Source organism: Drosophila mauritiana, chromosome 2R (assembly GCF_004382145.1).
Source record: "Drosophila mauritiana strain mau12 chromosome 2R, ASM438214v1, whole genome shotgun sequence".
Taxonomy (NCBI): domain Eukaryota; kingdom Metazoa; phylum Arthropoda; class Insecta; order Diptera; family Drosophilidae; genus Drosophila; species Drosophila mauritiana.
In genome coordinates, this window is record NC_046668.1 from 6,604,901 (window position 1) to 6,620,867 (window position 15,967).

The following is a 15,967-nucleotide window of genomic DNA, read 5'->3' on the forward strand; positions in this document are numbered from 1 at the left end:
ACTTATTTATGTTACCCTTATCTGTTGCCGGCACCCAAAGCGTTGTTGTGGTGGGCGATTCGTTCTTGGCGAAAGCTTTTTCTCCACCAACATCGCTCAGCTGGCGGCGTTCAGTCGCGCTCCCGACTCCAACGCTGCCGCACCGTACCGCTTTGATTCCGACTCGATCCCGCGTGCACTGCTGGCGGTGCGCCGTTTACAAACAATTGTGGTTTAGCGTTCCGAACTGCTGGGGGATCGCAAACTAAGAATCCACACTCGGTGCCCGTTGCACAACACTGTTTCGGAACTCGATTACCTACCTGCCTTACCGCCAATTGCTACCAATTGTTCTAACCGTGTTAACACGCACACAACGCAACCGTGTGCTCCGAGTGCCTTGGGAAGTGTTTCCTCAAAAAGTGGTGATTACCGGACAAAGTCCACTGTTATGGCCACCAAAAGCCAGCCGGCGGAGGCTCAGCAATTGTACCCCCAGCCCAACAGAGTGGAACTGCTTTCGGCGCAGACGGATCCCAGCCAGGTGAGACTCTTTTCCAGGTGAGAGAGAGAGCGGAAAGATCACCGAATTTTCCTTCTACCTACCACCGCTGTTTTGTGGTTCTTGTTGTTGTTGTTGTTCTGTGGACAGTATCTCTGCACATGCACATTTTCTTTGTTTCCTTCTTTCGATCCCGTTGTTTTTCGCTCTCTGTCCGGATGCTGTTTCCCACTCTTTTATCTCACGCATTTTATTTTTAATATTTCCTCTCTTACTTTTGTTTTTGTATGTAAATTTACTCGGCTATATGCGTCTCCTCTATGTATTAATTTTATTTTCTGTCATGCATAGTTGTTTTCAAAGTCGAAAAGATATTTATGTGCATGCACACAACCGACGCATTAGCATATGGTCGATTCACCTACAGTGGAGCCTATGTTGACACGATATATGTAAACACATATGTATATAGAGAGTACGAAAATACGACCCAATTCGCTAAAGAATTACTTTTATGGATTTTTCAAATATTTCCTATATGTACTTATGTATGTTTATAAAATTGAGCGCAATTAAGAAGTTACTGATTTCAAATGCCTACGTTAATGACAAGATACCAGATACAAGATACGAAGGAATTTTGATTCCCACTATTCAGCTAGATTATATTATGTAAAAGTAATGGGAAGTTATGACTTTTTATGTAAATATATTTTAATAGTGTTAGCTTAAAAGCTTTCTACTTTACAACCATGTTTTTAGTACTGTAACTTTGACCTTTTTTGTACACAAGTACTTGGTACCGCACCGTTTTCATTATTTTGGCAAACAAACTGATTTCCCAGTGTGCACATATACCTCGGCTGAGTTCCCAGCCATTGCTGCTTATCAGTTATAAAGAGGCACCGCCTGCGGTCTTCCATTTGGTTATAAATAGTATGCGACCTAATCGCATCTGATCCCAAATGCTCCTGCTGAGAAATGGAAAGTTTTGGCCGTGGGTCAAGTTTAGTCGTAATTAGCGCCAATTATTGCGATTATGACAAAGCTGGAATTAATCAGAGAGTGCTGATAACGCAACCCCCATTCAATTTCCCAAATGACCCTGCACAATGACGCACTGAACCGCTATCAGGGTCCGCATTTTGGGTACAACCAGGGGGAACTATTGCTCCAGAGTAACTAATTGTGATTGGAACACTTGCAGAAACCGCGATGGGGCAACCTCCTGCTGCTTGTGGCCCTGGCAACCACATTTGGCGGCGCCGTTTCTACCGGCTACTGCATAGGCGTTATCAATGCCCCCTCGAAGGTGAGATATGGAGAACCACAGCGAGTGGAACACCGATTCAAACGATATCTTTACAGCTGATGAAAGTTTGGTGTAATCAGACCCTGCACGACACCTACGGAAGTAACCTCAGCGCAGGCGGTCTGGATCTCTTGTGGTCGTGCGTCGTTTCTGTGTTCCTGGTCGGAGGCGCCATCGGTTCGCTGGGCGGAGCTGGAGCGGCCAATAAATTTGGCAGGTATGTAGCTATTAATCAATTCGATAAGGATAAGCCACTTGGCTTTCCTCAAGTGCTTCTAATCCGCCAATTCACATATCTGTAGAAACCATTCATAAGCGGCGGGTATTATGCCATAATAATTATTTAGTGCCCTTTATATATTTAGGCTGTTTTAATTTAAAATTTTTTTTTTGTTTTGACTTCCGTTGAACTAAATATACATACTGAAATGAAAAATACCAATCCCTGAGTAATAAATAAATAATTACCTTATCTTTTCCAGGAAAGCATGCTTTCTCATCTGCGGCGCCCTGTTCACCGTGGGAGCGGTGCTCTTCTTCTTCTGCCGGGCAGCCAGCTCCGTGGAGATGCTGGTGATCGGAAGGTTTGTTGTGGGCCTTGCCTCCGGCCTCGTGACCGCCACCCTGCCCATGTACCTGTCCGAGGTGGCTCCAATGGCTCTGCGCGGCACTCTGGGAGTCTTCATTGCCGTGGGCGTGACGGGGGGCGTGGTAGTGGGGCAGGTCTGCAGTTTGGCCGATGTCTTCGGCACTGAGGATCTCTGGCACTACGCCCTGACTGCCTACATGGTTCTGATCCTGGTCTGCTACCTGCCATCGTACCTCTTTCCCGAGAGTCCCAAGTTCCTGTATATCGTCAAGGGAAATCGTACAGCTGCCAAGCGGGAGCTTCAACGGCTGCGGGGCAAGGATGCGGAGGAGCTTATCGCCCAAGAAATGGCCGAGATGGAGGCAGAGTCCAATGCCAAGGTGCAGACGAGCAGCTTTTGCGATGTGCTGCGCGATCCTCGTCTCACTTTGCCCCTGATCATTGTCTGCTGCTTCCATGGTGGTCAGCAGCTGTCGGGCATTAATGCGGTAAGTGGAGTATTCACCATTTTCTCAGGCCTTCCTATTAATGTTTTGGCTTTTTAGATATTTTATTACTCGGTCAGCATCTTCGAGAAGGCCGGACTGTCCACAGTGGATGCGCAATGGGCCAATTTGGGTGCTGGCTGCCTGAATCTGGCTGTCTCTTTGTTGGGACCTTGGCTAATGGCCAAGTGCAATAGACGAACCTTGATGATGTTCTCCTGCGCTCTGTGCTCCGTTTTTCTGTTCACCATAGCCTTTGTTCTGTTTTATATTGTGAGTAATATTATTTATACGGGCAAAACAACGTCTTCAAATGCTTTGGTACATTTTCTTTGTTTTTTTGTTTAAAGGACCAAGTTAGCTGGTTTGCCATTGCCTGCATCGTCTGCATCATGGGTTACATATTCTTCTACCAATTCGGGCTGGGTCCCATTCCCTACTTTATTGGAGCAGGTAAGTTGTCGCGTGACTCCATTGTGTCTGCGCATTCCAATAGCTCCATTAATCGTTATTGGGCTGCTCGTGTTTCGAAGAAGTGATTCTGCAATTAAGGCGGAATTGGAATCGAATTGGGTTCAATGGGTGCCCAGCACACATTTGTTTACGACCACTAGATACGTTCCCAGACGCACTCTCCATATAATTGGATGGCTGGTTTATTTTTAGAGCTCTTACTGATTCGATTTGTACTCTCCACTTTGCAGAACTGTTCGAGGTGGCTCCCCGCTCCGTGGCCATGTCGATGGGCAGCTTGGCCTCGTGGACGTGCAATTTCATAATTGGCATATCGTTCCCCCTGCTGCAGAACGCATGGGGCGCCTTCGTCTTCCTGCCCTTCTCCATTACCTGCGTGCTGCTCTTCTTGCTCACGAAATTCTATCTGCCGGAAACGCGGGGACGCGATCCCTCAGAGGTGGCGCCACTCGTATCGAAGGGCTTCCGCTCCAAAGTCAAATAGGACCTAGCCCAGTGGGCTCAACTTACAATTAGCCATAAGTAGCCGGTGGTTTGTGGTAATACGGTTTAACTACATGTGTGCAGTGGGTCGCTTAGTGATTCGTCCATGTCGTGTGCCTTTTGTATGTGTCGACAATAAGCCGGAATTCACGTTGTTCAGGGTTAAATTACTCTTACTAATTGTAATTTCCCGCCTAGCCATTAAGTTCTTTTGTACAAACCAATAAATGCGAAAATTGATCTAACTTTAAGAGTCACCCTGTAGGAAAGCTTGGAGCGCTGCGTCCTCTTATCACTGCACAAGTTCAATTAAAACGCCTTGGGACGGACCGCCAAGTAATACTCTGTTAATTAGATTTATTGTTGAACAAGAGCGACGCGGAATCACTGTATACTCTTCCACGGCGTTGGGTTAGATAATTAAGTGTCAACGCTTAGCAATAAGTGCTTAGCATTTGGAAGGCAAATATATCATGATCTCCCTATATATCTATGCTTATGGGTAGGTTTATTAAATTGTGTATTTTTCACTACGAAAGATCTCTGCTTGAATCGTAAGAGTATATAATTATTGACTTCTATTGCCGGGAAGTAGTTGGAGCAAACAAACGCTCCCGTCTATCGATAAGAAAACAAGTATTCGCAAGACAAAAACGCTGAATTTATCTATGGCTGGTTATATGCTGTAAATGTATTCCAAGTCCGGGGCAACCGAAGTGAAGATGTGTTTACGTGATTGATATACAAGCGGTGTGGGTGACTCAACAAGCTGTCGAACGGCAACCGTCGGATGCGAGTCACTTTCGGTTTAACTTTTGGGGTGCCAGCACCGTTCCATCGCCATGGTTGTTGTAATGGTGATTTAAAACATCTTCTTGATACTTTCCCCTTCATCCGGGACGAGTTTGTTGCTTAAGTCTTTCGTTTGCGCTTATTGCAACGTGCTAATCATGTAAATCACTCTGCTTTCCTTACAGCACGTGACTCCGCCAAAAGTCAATGGATGGACCCCACTCCTGATGCTCATCAGCCTGACCGTAACGCTGGGCACCACCATTCCAGTTGGCTATTTCTTCGGGGTTCTCAATGCCCCGGCCGAGATCATCAAGAAGTGGTGCCAGGACATATTGGCAAACGAATACGACACCATCGTCACTGCCAGCCAGCTAGATATACTATGGACAAGCATTGTGTCCATCTACCTGATTGGAGGAATCTGCGGATCCTGCTTCAGCGCTGTGCTTTGCGATAAATACGGCCGGTAAGGTTTAAATATATTATGATGATTGGATTATATTAACTAACTTATCTTTCCAGTAAGGGATGCCTAGTGATCAGTAGCGTGCTCCTCATCGTTTCCGGCATCCTGTTCACCTGGTGTCGAGCAGCCAAATCGCTGGAAATGCTGATGACTGGCCGCTTTCTAGGCGGCATTGCCTCCGCTCTGATCTTCACCGCTCAGCCCATGTATCTACTGGAGTCCGCTCCATCGGAGCTCAGTGGCAGCGTCGGAGTGTTCACCTGCATCGGTGTGACTGGAGGTATCCTGCTCGCCCAGGTGGCCACTCTGTCCCACTTGCTGGGGAGCGAGAGACTGTGGCCTTATGCCTTGAGTTTCTACTCGCTATTGGTGATGGCATCGTTGATCCTCCTTTGGTGGTTTCCGGAGAGTCCGCGGTGGCTCTACCTGCACAAGCGGGATTCGGCCGCCAGTGAGAAAGCTTTGCTCCGATTGCGTGGAAGAAATGCGGAAGAGGAGGTGCAGCAGGAACTGCTTGAGATGAAAGCCACTCTGGAGGCCAAGTCCAGCTCCGAAGCAAGTTCTTTGTGCACGGTTTTAAGGAATAGTGAGCTGTGGCTACCACTCCTGCTAGTCTGTTCCTTCCAGGCCACCCAACAACTCAGTGGCATCAATGCTGTGCGTACTGCAAATAGTTCCCATATTGGATTTTGTGTTAAATTTCTGGTTTTCTTGCAGATATTCTTCTACTCGCTCTCAATTTTAACTAAAGCTGGTTTCTCTGACGGAGCAGCCACATGGCTAAATCTGGGAATCGGAATCTTCAATCTGTGCACCTCCCTACTGGGACCACTACTAATTCGCAGGTTTCCGCGTCGTCCGCTAATGATGATTTCCTGCTCCATGTGTGCTCTGGCCCTGCTTGCCATGTCCTTGGGGCTGTTCTTCTTGGAGAGATCAGAGAGCACGGTCCTCACCTACTTCTGTGCCGCCTTCATTCTAACATTTATCCTCGGTTTCCAGCTGGGTCTGGGACCAATTGCTTACTTCATTGGCTCGGGTACGAAGAGCAGAACCAGAGCAACATTAGTAATTCATATTTTTTACATCTTAAACAGAGCTCCTCGAGGATTCGCCTCGTCCCGTGGCCATGTCCATGGGCAGCCTTTTCTCGTGGATCGGAAACTTCCTTGTGGGCATGTGCTTTCCATTGCTGCAGAGTGTCTGGAGCTCCTTTGCCTTCATTCCGTGCATGTGCGTGTGCATATACTGCCTTCTGCTCACCTGGCGTTACCTGCCAGAGACACGTGGCCGGGAGCCAAAGGATGTGAAGCTGCTTATGAGCCAGGGGCTTTCCTCCAAACGGAGCTAAAGTGGCATTAATTTTTATATTGAAAATAAAACAAGCTGGGCTTTCTTGAAAAATGAATTCTGCTTGTAGGCCTTTCTAAAGATATTTAATATATATGTAAATGTGGTTTCTATTCAATTATGATTATAGTATAAGGTGAAGTCCTAACGGAAAGTGGCTTAGTAAGTAGTAGTAAATAGTTAAGTCATTCATAGACGCAGAGTTTTAACGCGATAGATCTTCATAATTCTGACAGAATTAAGAAGCCCAAAAGTATGCTTTAGTAATTTGAGGTGCAAACTGTCAACATTTTGTTTAAATCATAACAAAGTAATATGAAAATACCTTGAGATCGAAGTACATACACTACCATAAATTTCGGTATGGCCGAGGGAAAACAGGGCTGGACATGCCTTCTGGTGCTCATATGTGTGTGCATCACCGTGGGCACCGTCATCCCCGTTGGATATGCCTTCGGTGTGATGAATGCTCCGTCCGCTGTGAGTAAACCAAGGAGTTGTGCCAAATAGTCCCAACTGAATGACATAACTAGTTCATTAGGTCGTGGATAATGGAATCGGCTCTAGTGCGGTACTCATCGCGGCTGGGCGACTCCCAGATGACCATAATGATGTCGGCCGTGGTCTCCATATTCCTGATAGGTGGCATGCTTGGCGCTCCGTTTGCCCCGATCTTTAGTGCCCGGCTAGGCCGTCGAGGGATTCTGACGCTCAGTGGATTGCTCTTGTTGGTGTCCAGCATCTGCCAGCTCTTCTGCCGGATGGCCAACTCCATCGAGATGCTGCTGCTGGGGCGTCTGATCGGAGGACTTGCTGCCGCTCTGATTTACGCCACGCAGCCCATGTACCTGGTGGAGTTGGCTCCGGCAGAACTGAGTGGCAGCGTCGGCGTATTCACTTGCATCGGGTTAACCGGCGGCATTGTTTTGGGTCAGGTCTTTAGCTTTGATTTCCTTCTGGGCACGGAGAAACTGTGGCCCTACGCGCTGTCCGGTTCCGCCATTTTCGTATTGATCGGATTGGCACCCATCTTCTGGTTCCCCGAGAGTCCGCGCTTCCTGATGTCCCAGGGCCGCAGGGAGAAGGCCAGGGTCACGCTGATGCGTCTGCGGCGGGATGAGGGGCGTGTGAACGCGGAGATGGCGGAGTTCGAGGTCAGCTCTGCAGATGAGGGTCAGAGGGTCACGATGAAGCAGGTGCTTTGTAATAGTAAGCTCAAGTTGCCGCTGTTCATCGTTTGCTCCTTCCACTTCGTCCAGCAGATGAGCGGCATTAGTGCGGTGGGCAACATAAAATACGAATACATTATCCATACTGACCACTTCAATTTGACAGATATGGTTTTACTCCATAGAGATCTTCACCCAATCCGGATTCACTGCAGCCGTGGCTATGTGGCTCAACTTCGCCTTGGGCCTTCTGAACTTCATATCCGCCCTCCTGGGACCCTGGTTAATGAGAAGCTTCAACAGACGCCTCATGATGGCGATTTCCTGCCTCTGCTCTGCAATCTTCCTGGTCCTCCTGGTCGTTGGCCTGGAACTAATGGTGACATCACTTAGCTGCTCTCGGTTTGGCATTTTGACATCCTTCTAATCCACCCATAGTCAACTATACATGAGTTCTCATTCGCCTGCATCGCCTTCCTGTCGCTGTACATCGTCACGTTCAACATGGGTCTGGGACCCATTCCATACTTCATTGGCTCAGGTTGAAATCCGCGGTGGTAACCGGTGTATTGCTTATATTTTCCGATCCCACAGAGATCTTTGAGACACCATCGCGTCCTTCGGCGATGGCCCTTGGAAGCTTCTTTAACTGGCTGGCCAACTTTGTGCTTAACATGATCTTCCCCACCCTTAACTCGGCGACTGGACCATTTGTGTTCCTCTTATGTGTGGTGTTTTGTGCCTACGGGTTCCTGTTAACCTACCGATATCTTCCGGAGACGAGAAACCGCGATGCCAAGGATGTGGCGCAGCTAATGGAGAACGGCTTCAAGTCCAAGATAAAGTAGATCCATCTGGGGACGATGAGGAACGACTTTTTGACTGGTGATTATTTGACCAGGCATTTGGTTACATTTCTACGAATTTCAAATATATATGTATGTTGGTAGGATCTCATCCAATAGTATATATTTTTTTAAGTTGCATAACTTGTAAATTCTTATTGTAATACATAGCTTAAAGTTCTTTAAACCAGCAAATAAACTACAGTGATGCCTCTCTTATTAAAACTCAATACAATATCTGTCTGGTATTAAGAAATCAAAATTTTTTGCGTTTCACAAGACCTCCATATACAATATAGAAATATACAAATTTGAATTTTATGAAATATTTCAGTATATAATATTGCTGGTACCATCAGTACTGGTCTCTATCGTAAGCCAGGAAATATGGTCTTTATTTTTTGAAGAATTTAATTATAGGGCATTTGGAAGTCGATGCGATTGGCTACCTGGGAGAGGGGATTCCTCTCTTTCCAACAGATCGCCCATCCCCGATCCCCATTCGGTATCCAACAGTGGAGCGCAGCGACGTCACAGGTAGCGCGTCAATATGGCCATCTATAAATACGGGTGCGAGTACGGGTCTCAGTGGGCAGCGGAACGTCGAGCAGCGCGCACGGCCGGCGGATGAGGCACTTGCTCCGGAATCGCATTCGGCATCGGGAAACGGGCGGAGATGGCGGTGGCCAAATGAAGTGAGGTGAAGTGTGGTTCGGTTATAAATAAACAAGGCACGCGAAACAAGCCAAGAAGTTGTTCTGTGCAGATCAGCCGGAATCGGGAAAATCTCCACAGTAGCTGGTCGAAGGCATTCCTTGGCGCGCGTTGAATAACACTGATAAAATAATATACAGAGCGCGCAAACATAAATAATATTCCACATGCATAGCTCGCAAATACATCAGCTGCTAAAATAAACGGAGCGTTCGCAGCTCCAACAACAACGCGAACAACAGCCGCCCGTCCGCCGCTCATGACGTCACGGGTGAGCATCTGGCGAGGAGCATCAGTGGCATCACCAACAGCAGCGAAACAATCCGAAACAATAAACAGGTTCGTGTGATCCTTTACATTGACCACAAAATGGGTTTTACTACTGCGGGAGTGCAGCCTTAAAAATAAATAGTGTCGCTGGACAATTCTCCAAATATAAATCATTTAATTTTGAAAATATTTCAAAACAGAAATAACATCAATGTGAAGAGTTGGAATATGTTGCTGTTTTGAAAAGTATTGATATAATGAATAACTATCCAATACCAATGATTAAATTGGAATTTGAAAATTTTCCCTAAAAAATCATCTTTCTAACATTTTCCATTTTCTTAATGGACCATTTAGAGTTTTAAGCAGCTAAATGAAAACAGCCCTTACTACTTTTAAGAATCGTTTTCCAGAAAATTTAAAAAATCATAAATCTGCTTTAAAAGCAGATAACTAATTTGATTTATTTACTTCAAGGCGAGGAACGTGTTAAAATAATTTATTGCGATCTAAACAACAAGTAAATTGAGAAAATTTTCAAAACTATATTCGGATAGTCGCGAATTTCTCCGCGTGGCTTCGACCAGGTAAAAAAAACATATGAATCTATTAAAAACTTAAATTTTACGTCGTACACAAGCAAAGAAAGCAACCGGATACGCAACCAATTTTCCAAATTTGCGGTCAATGCTCGAAAATTAGTTTTCGAATCGCACATTCTGCGCGCCGATCTGTCATGTCAATTGGGATGCCGGTCATCAATGTGCGGAGATGGTGATGATGTCGTCGCCGTAATTTCTTTTTTCCATGCCAACCAGCCAGCCAGCCAGGCAGTCAGTCCGTCAGCTTTTCGCCCCGCCATTGTCACCGAATTTTCACCGAATTTTCAACGTAATTAAATTTTAAAATCTCCTCTCGTGTAGCCGCTGACACTTAACATTCTGGGGCTGTCTGTCAGATTTAAGCAATTCTGCTTTCAATTTTCCTCTCGGCGTGGCAAATTAAAAGCGCCGAGAATTAATTGTGCAAGTGTGCTGGCCGAAGGATCTGCATGGCCGGCCCAGAACTACTTGGCCAGTGTGCCAGGTCTTGTGATGAGCAATGACTGACAACTGACACCGCAGATTGGCCGACCACTTGGCCGGCTGTGGAGGTTCCTCCACATTCAGGTGACTCCCATCCACTGTGCTCCACTGGCGTCACAGTCCATATCTGGCGTAAAAAGAACCCGAGAGATACATATGACGCAACTTAGTCTCTAACTAAAAGGCAACTCAATTGGCCGGGCAAAAGATTGGAGCAACACACTTGGGAAATAAACATAATTCACAGCGCCCAAATGGAATTATTGAATACCTCTTTTTGATGCCCATGGAACCGCTTTCTGGGCGAGATCCAAACACAATACATACATTAGCATTGGCCGGCAGTTTCCTGCGCCTTTCGCTTTGATCTTTTCGTTAATCTGTGGATTCGAGTTAGGATGTCTTGGGAATTTCAGAGCAATTATAATTGAAAATTTCGATGCTAGGCGAAACAGACATTTCGAGCTAATGAGTGTAGTACGGCCGGAATGGAAAATGGCTTTATTGCCCCGCTGGCCAAAAATATCGCGGCCAACTCGCACGAAGTGCATTTTAAGTGCCGGCCACAAAATGCGCCCGGTCTTGGCCAGAAAGAATCGTCGTGTCCGTCGCTCTTGTGGCTTAATTGCATCCAAAATATAAACAGTGGAGCAGGTTTTTTATGTCAGATCCTCGGCGGACTCGCCCTGCGAAAAAGAACGTGATCCACTAATGTGTTTGCCTTCCGTGGTTTTGTGTATTTTCATTGGAAACACACAGGCTGGCGTGCCTCAGTTTGTAGTTCGCTTTCTGTTTGCTTTGTGTTTGCATTTTTTAATTATGTATAAGCAAGGCAGACATCAATTGCAAATCGATTTTAATTTATGCCCGCTGGCAAAGTGCGTGCGAGATTGAGCGAATCAATAAAGATATATGTACGTACGTACGTGCGTACCTGCCAGATTTCCCCGATTTTCTGGGCGGTCGAATGAGGTGCGTTAGATGGGCAGGTGGGCAGCTGGATTCCAAGGCCATCCAGATCCGTTGAGCCGCACAATTTCGTCAGCCACAAATCAAGCGAATGACTGTCGGCCCGTCCAGAACAGAAGTTTATAAAAAAAATCCGCAATGAACTCGTATTTCACACCCACTAAATTGAACCCTAAAAAAAGACGGAAAGCAAACAAAAAGGCCGCGTTTGGCAACCGCAGACGCCGCATTGGATCGTTAGAAACTTTCCAATTTGACGCCACGGCTACGCCATCAATTCTCGAATCTAGACGAGTGTCATCCTCCGGCCACGCGAGAAATTTGAAATACCACACACAAACGATCCGTGGGGATGATGCGATGGTGCGGGATGAGTCGCGATGCGACGGGATGATGTGACTGTTCCATAGGCCAGCTGCCAAGATTGTAGTCCAATAATTCATGTTCATGTTGGCCATTTATAAGAGAGCATAGAAAACAGTGTATTAAAAATAAAAAGCCATTCATGCTGCCAGGCAAAATATTCGATGCTTTCAAAAACGCCCGCAAACTGTCACCTCGCATGAGTTACATGCAGTTTCAGAATTTTCAGCAAGTAATCAGCGCCAGTTAGTGAAAATAAAATACAATCAATTATGATATGTTAATGGCCCAAAAAAATATATTTTCAAAGGTTTTTTTTTAATTTTTTGTGCCATGTATTGATTTTGAATTTCGTCACGCGACAATTTGTCAATTTCTTTTAAAAACTGGTGAATTAGCTTCTATTAAACCAATGCTGGCTTGAAATCTTCTTTCAAATTTATGTTAAAAAGCAGAATCTTCGGATAGTATATAACACATTAATCCCAAACCATGAAAATAAACCACCCACACAAACTGAAGCAACGCATACATTTTATTTCGGAAGATTTATGCCGCCAAACACTTTGATAATGTAGCAACTTGTTTATTTACCACTCTGCACTGGCGATTCGGTAAACTAATCGTGGATATTTTCAGCGATAGGTAGCCGGAAATCCTTTCAGACGTCATCGATGCGAGTGCCGGACCAGACCCGAGCATGTCCAGGCGCTCGCCCGTGGAAGCCCAGCCGGAACCGGAACTAAGACCGAAACGGAAACGAACCGCCAAGACATGTCCTCCCGACGGAGCTCCTTCCGGCGGAGGGAGAAGCCGGCCTTTGAGCGCTTCAAGGACCACTGCCGCCACTTCACGGCTTTCATGTTCAGCAACGTGGGCATCATTCTACTGGTCACATTTTATATTATCGGCGGAGCGTTCATATTCCAGAGCATCGAGATCTTCGAGTACGAGCGGCTCAAGTCGGAGAAGCCCCACCGGTTTATAGCACGGAACTTCAGTGGCGAGTGCCTCAGCCGCATATGGGAGCTGACGGCGGAGAACATCAGCTTCTTCGACCACCACGCCTACAGGAGACGGTAAGTCGTCCAGGTGTTTCACACCTAAGCAACCTGTTTTGATTTCGAGTGACCTAAACCTCAAGTTACTGCGGCAGGGTGAACGATGTGCTTCTGGATTATCAGAGGGCCATAGTGAAGAAGCAGCTGAAGGGACCCGACGTGGAGCAGTGGAGCTTCTCCGGAGCCTTTCTCTACTCGCTGACGGTGATCACGACCATCGGATACGGGAACATCACGCCGCAATCCGAGTGGGGAAAGCTGGTGACCATTCTATATGCGATCATAGGCATGCCGCTGTTCTTGCTCTACCTGTCCAACATTGGCGACGTCCTGGCCAAGTCCTTCAAGTGGATATACTCGAAGGTGTGCCTATGCCGCATTTGCCCCGGCGTGGCCAAGCGCCGGATAATCCGCGAGAGACGAAAAATGCGACAGTTGGCTAGAGCGGTGCGTTGAAAATACCTAATACTTAGGGAAATGTTCACTGATCTTGGGTATCTGACTTCAGCTCCAGATGCACGACATGGAGAATGCCCGGGGAAGCAGCAGCTACACAAGCACCAGCAGTACCACCTCATCCAACAGCAGCAGTAGCGAATACACCAGGAGTTCCCGGCAGAGTTCCAGCCTCGTGGATATTCCGTACACCGAGTCCGACTCGGATATCGAGCGGGAAATACGCGGCAGCACGGATGAGATTACAGTGCCAGTCACTGTGTGCGTCTTCGTTATGGTCGGGTATGAAAAACTCCATCCTTCGCTCAGTTACGACATGTTCTAATGAAACCTTATAAATACAGGTATATCCTGTGGGGTGCGCTGCTCTTCGGTCGTTGGGAGGACTGGAACTATCTGGATGGAAGCTACTTCTGCCTCATATCGCTGAGCAGCATTGGATTTGGAGATCTGGTGCCAGGCGATCGTGTGGTATGCATACTCAGAGATATACATTTATTTCAGCGCTCAATCGAACTTGTTATAAGTAGTCATTCTTAAACGGAAATATTGTGATTAAATATACATATTTATGGGCTTGCAAAAGATGCCGAAAGTGATCAAATAATTTTGCATTTGCTAGATAACCGCCGACAGGGATAAGGTGGAGGTCAGCTTCATTCTCTGCGCCATATATCTGCTGCTCGGCATGGCCGTGATTGCCATGTGCTTCAATTTGATGCAGGTAAATTGAACAGCAATAGCCCCTTTATCGTTTCTAACGCACTTTTTTTGCAGGAGCAGGTCGTTCACAACATTCGGGCGATCAAGCGGGGATTCAAGGCCTGCTTTCGATGCAGCTCCTCCTAGGAGCCAAGTAGTCCCAAAACAAAGATGTCGTCGTACAAAGTCATATTTTTACTCGCTGTTAGTGTAGGCTCTCCTAGGCTAGCTTAAGATAGAACTGTACATATAACTAGACAAATGTGTTCCTTTTTGGTAAATGAATAATACTTGTAATCATAAATGGAGATCAAAGCATGATTTTATTCTATGTTTAATCTAAATAACTAGAGCATATATGCATTTGGACTACTGACTGGATGACAGAACAAATACATCGAGATCATCCTAACAAACAGGCCTCAGGCCCTTTAAGCTGGATTGCATTCCGGTGGCACTGCGCTCCGTCGCCTCTGGGTCTCCCTTTCCATCCGCTTCTGCCTGGCCATCAGGGCATTCACCTCGCGATCCATTTCCAGCGGCGGGACAACTGCGATCTCTGCGTAGTTGGGCAAGGTAGTGCAAACCCTGTTCGCACAGGCTTTGTGGAATTGCTTGTTTAGATCCTCGGAAATGTTGCTCACACACAAATTGGTTAATAAGTCAAAGGCTGTGACTTTTAGGGCTTCAAATTGCTTTCGTGTTTTTCCCGTCACTTGCTTCATTATGATTTTTTTCATTGTGATGGACCCCGAAGACAATTTCCTAGGATCAGGGACAGCTAGCGTCTTCTTGGTGTCAACTATCAGTTTGCGCTTACGCACTTCCACCTTCATGGTGGGAGACGGCACCTTGGTGGATGATACCGACGAGTTCTTTTTCTTCTTTTGAAGAGGAGACCACACGGGTGTGGGCTTTGCTTTGCTGGCGGTATCCGCTCGTTTACGAGTATATGTCCGTACGGCGGTCAATTTGGGCTTAGTCTTGTTGATGGCGAGTTCCATCGGTTGATGGTTCTGCTCGGTTAGGTTCTCTTTTGGCAAGACTGGCGGTGAGATACCAGTCTCAGAGATGCTTAAGGGCGTAATGTTGTTACGTCCCAAATCGTTGGCATAGACATTGGTGACGTCCTTGCTTGAAATCTCTGGCTGTGATATCTCATTCTCAAAAAAACAATTATTTGTGTTAGCTGAACCTATAGACTTGGAGGATGACCGTCTCTCAGGTGTCTGCTCCTCGCAGCACAATTCGTCTACGTCCATTTCCCCCGGTGCAGATAGATGAAAGGGTCGGCATCGCAATCCCTCTGGCGTTAGCTGCGGAACAGCGTTTTCCTTACCAGCCCGAGCTCTCAAAGAAGATGAATTCGTCGGTGTGCTCTTAGCCAGTGGGGTTGGGGGATTGGCAGCGGCAAAGCGCCGTGGCGGACTCTTCGCAGTCATGGTTCCGGAGACCATGCCCATGTCCATAGGGGGATCCCGCAACATCATGCTCTCTGCACAGCACCTTCGATTTTGCATAATGTTCTGCATTGTGATTCGCTCCCCGACGATTTGCGGCAAGAACAGCTCGCTCTCGTAGCCAGAACACTCCACCAGGATAACATTTTGGCCGGACAACAGCTGAATCTTGAAGGTCAAATTCAGTGGTGGTGCGCGTTGCATGGTTAAGATTTGGTGGGTAAGTGCCGGCACAAGTCTTATAAAAGTCTGAACAAAATTTTCTTTGTCTGTAAAAGGCAACGATAAAAATAACTACAAATTGTATTTAAATGTCTGTTTGACATACCAAGCAATAATGTAAACAGGTACAGGAACAGGATCGTTAAGCGTGTTAGTGATGATAATTCCTCACCACGATATATCCTATTAAAATAATAATAATATTATAATAATAAT

The 15,967-nt window shown here is 46.5% G+C and overlaps 5 protein-coding genes across 7 annotated transcripts; 4 read left to right on the top strand and 1 right to left on the bottom strand.

The window, feature by feature from the left end:
- Positions 1-84: 84 nt before the first annotated feature.
- On the top strand, positions 85-4,164 carry LOC117136247 (solute carrier family 2, facilitated glucose transporter member 1). Its single transcript, XM_033297051.1, has 7 exons — positions 85-523; positions 1,689-1,793; positions 1,850-2,010; positions 2,276-2,870; positions 2,928-3,140; positions 3,218-3,320; positions 3,572-4,164. Exons 1-7 carry the CDS (start codon positions 431-433, stop codon positions 3,823-3,825), a joined length of 1,524 nt encoding a protein of 507 aa, XP_033152942.1. The 5' UTR covers positions 85-430; the 3' UTR covers positions 3,826-4,164.
- A 228-nt stretch (positions 4,165-4,392) lies between these two features.
- Positions 4,393-6,470, top strand: LOC117136248 (solute carrier family 2, facilitated glucose transporter member 1). Its single transcript, XM_033297052.1, has 5 exons — positions 4,393-4,681; positions 4,802-5,085; positions 5,142-5,742; positions 5,803-6,124; positions 6,183-6,470. The coding sequence occupies exons 1-5, from the start codon at positions 4,667-4,669 to the stop codon at positions 6,434-6,436; spliced, it is 1,476 nt and encodes a 491-aa protein (XP_033152943.1). The 5' UTR covers positions 4,393-4,666; the 3' UTR covers positions 6,437-6,470.
- Positions 6,471-6,741: 271 nt separating this feature from the next.
- LOC117136249 (solute carrier family 2, facilitated glucose transporter member 3) lies at positions 6,742-8,653 on the top strand. Of its 3 annotated transcripts, none has more exons than XM_033297053.1 (5): positions 6,799-6,915; positions 6,969-7,715; positions 7,771-7,983; positions 8,043-8,145; positions 8,199-8,653. In XM_033297053.1, the coding sequence occupies exons 1-5, from the start codon at positions 6,799-6,801 to the stop codon at positions 8,450-8,452; spliced, it is 1,434 nt and encodes a 477-aa protein (XP_033152944.1). In that variant the 3' UTR covers positions 8,453-8,653. The 3 variants fall into 3 exon arrangements, with proteins under 3 accessions (XP_033152946.1, XP_033152944.1, XP_033152945.1); XM_033297054.1 differs by having other exon boundaries at positions 6,810-6,915; positions 6,977-7,715; positions 8,199-8,452; XM_033297055.1 differs by lacking the exons at positions 8,043-8,145; positions 8,199-8,653 and having other exon boundaries at positions 6,742-6,915; positions 7,790-7,944.
- Positions 8,654-9,050: 397 nt separating this feature from the next.
- LOC117137983 (potassium channel subfamily K member 16) lies at positions 9,051-14,350 on the top strand. The gene is made up of 7 exons (XM_033299761.1): positions 9,051-9,502; positions 12,490-12,929; positions 13,007-13,358; positions 13,420-13,649; positions 13,712-13,838; positions 13,990-14,091; positions 14,145-14,350. The coding sequence occupies exons 2-7, from the start codon at positions 12,625-12,627 to the stop codon at positions 14,214-14,216; spliced, it is 1,188 nt and encodes a 395-aa protein (XP_033155652.1). The 5' UTR covers positions 9,051-9,502; positions 12,490-12,624; the 3' UTR covers positions 14,217-14,350.
- A 19-nt stretch (positions 14,351-14,369) lies between these two features.
- Positions 14,370-15,934, bottom strand: LOC117137982. The gene is made up of 2 exons (XM_033299760.1): positions 15,858-15,934; positions 14,370-15,798 (listed from the first exon to the last, which is right to left on the bottom strand). The coding sequence occupies exon 2, from the start codon at positions 15,731-15,733 to the stop codon at positions 14,501-14,503; it is 1,233 nt and encodes a 410-aa protein (XP_033155651.1). The 5' UTR covers positions 15,734-15,798; positions 15,858-15,934; the 3' UTR covers positions 14,370-14,500.
- Between the last annotated feature and the right edge of the window lie 33 nt (positions 15,935-15,967).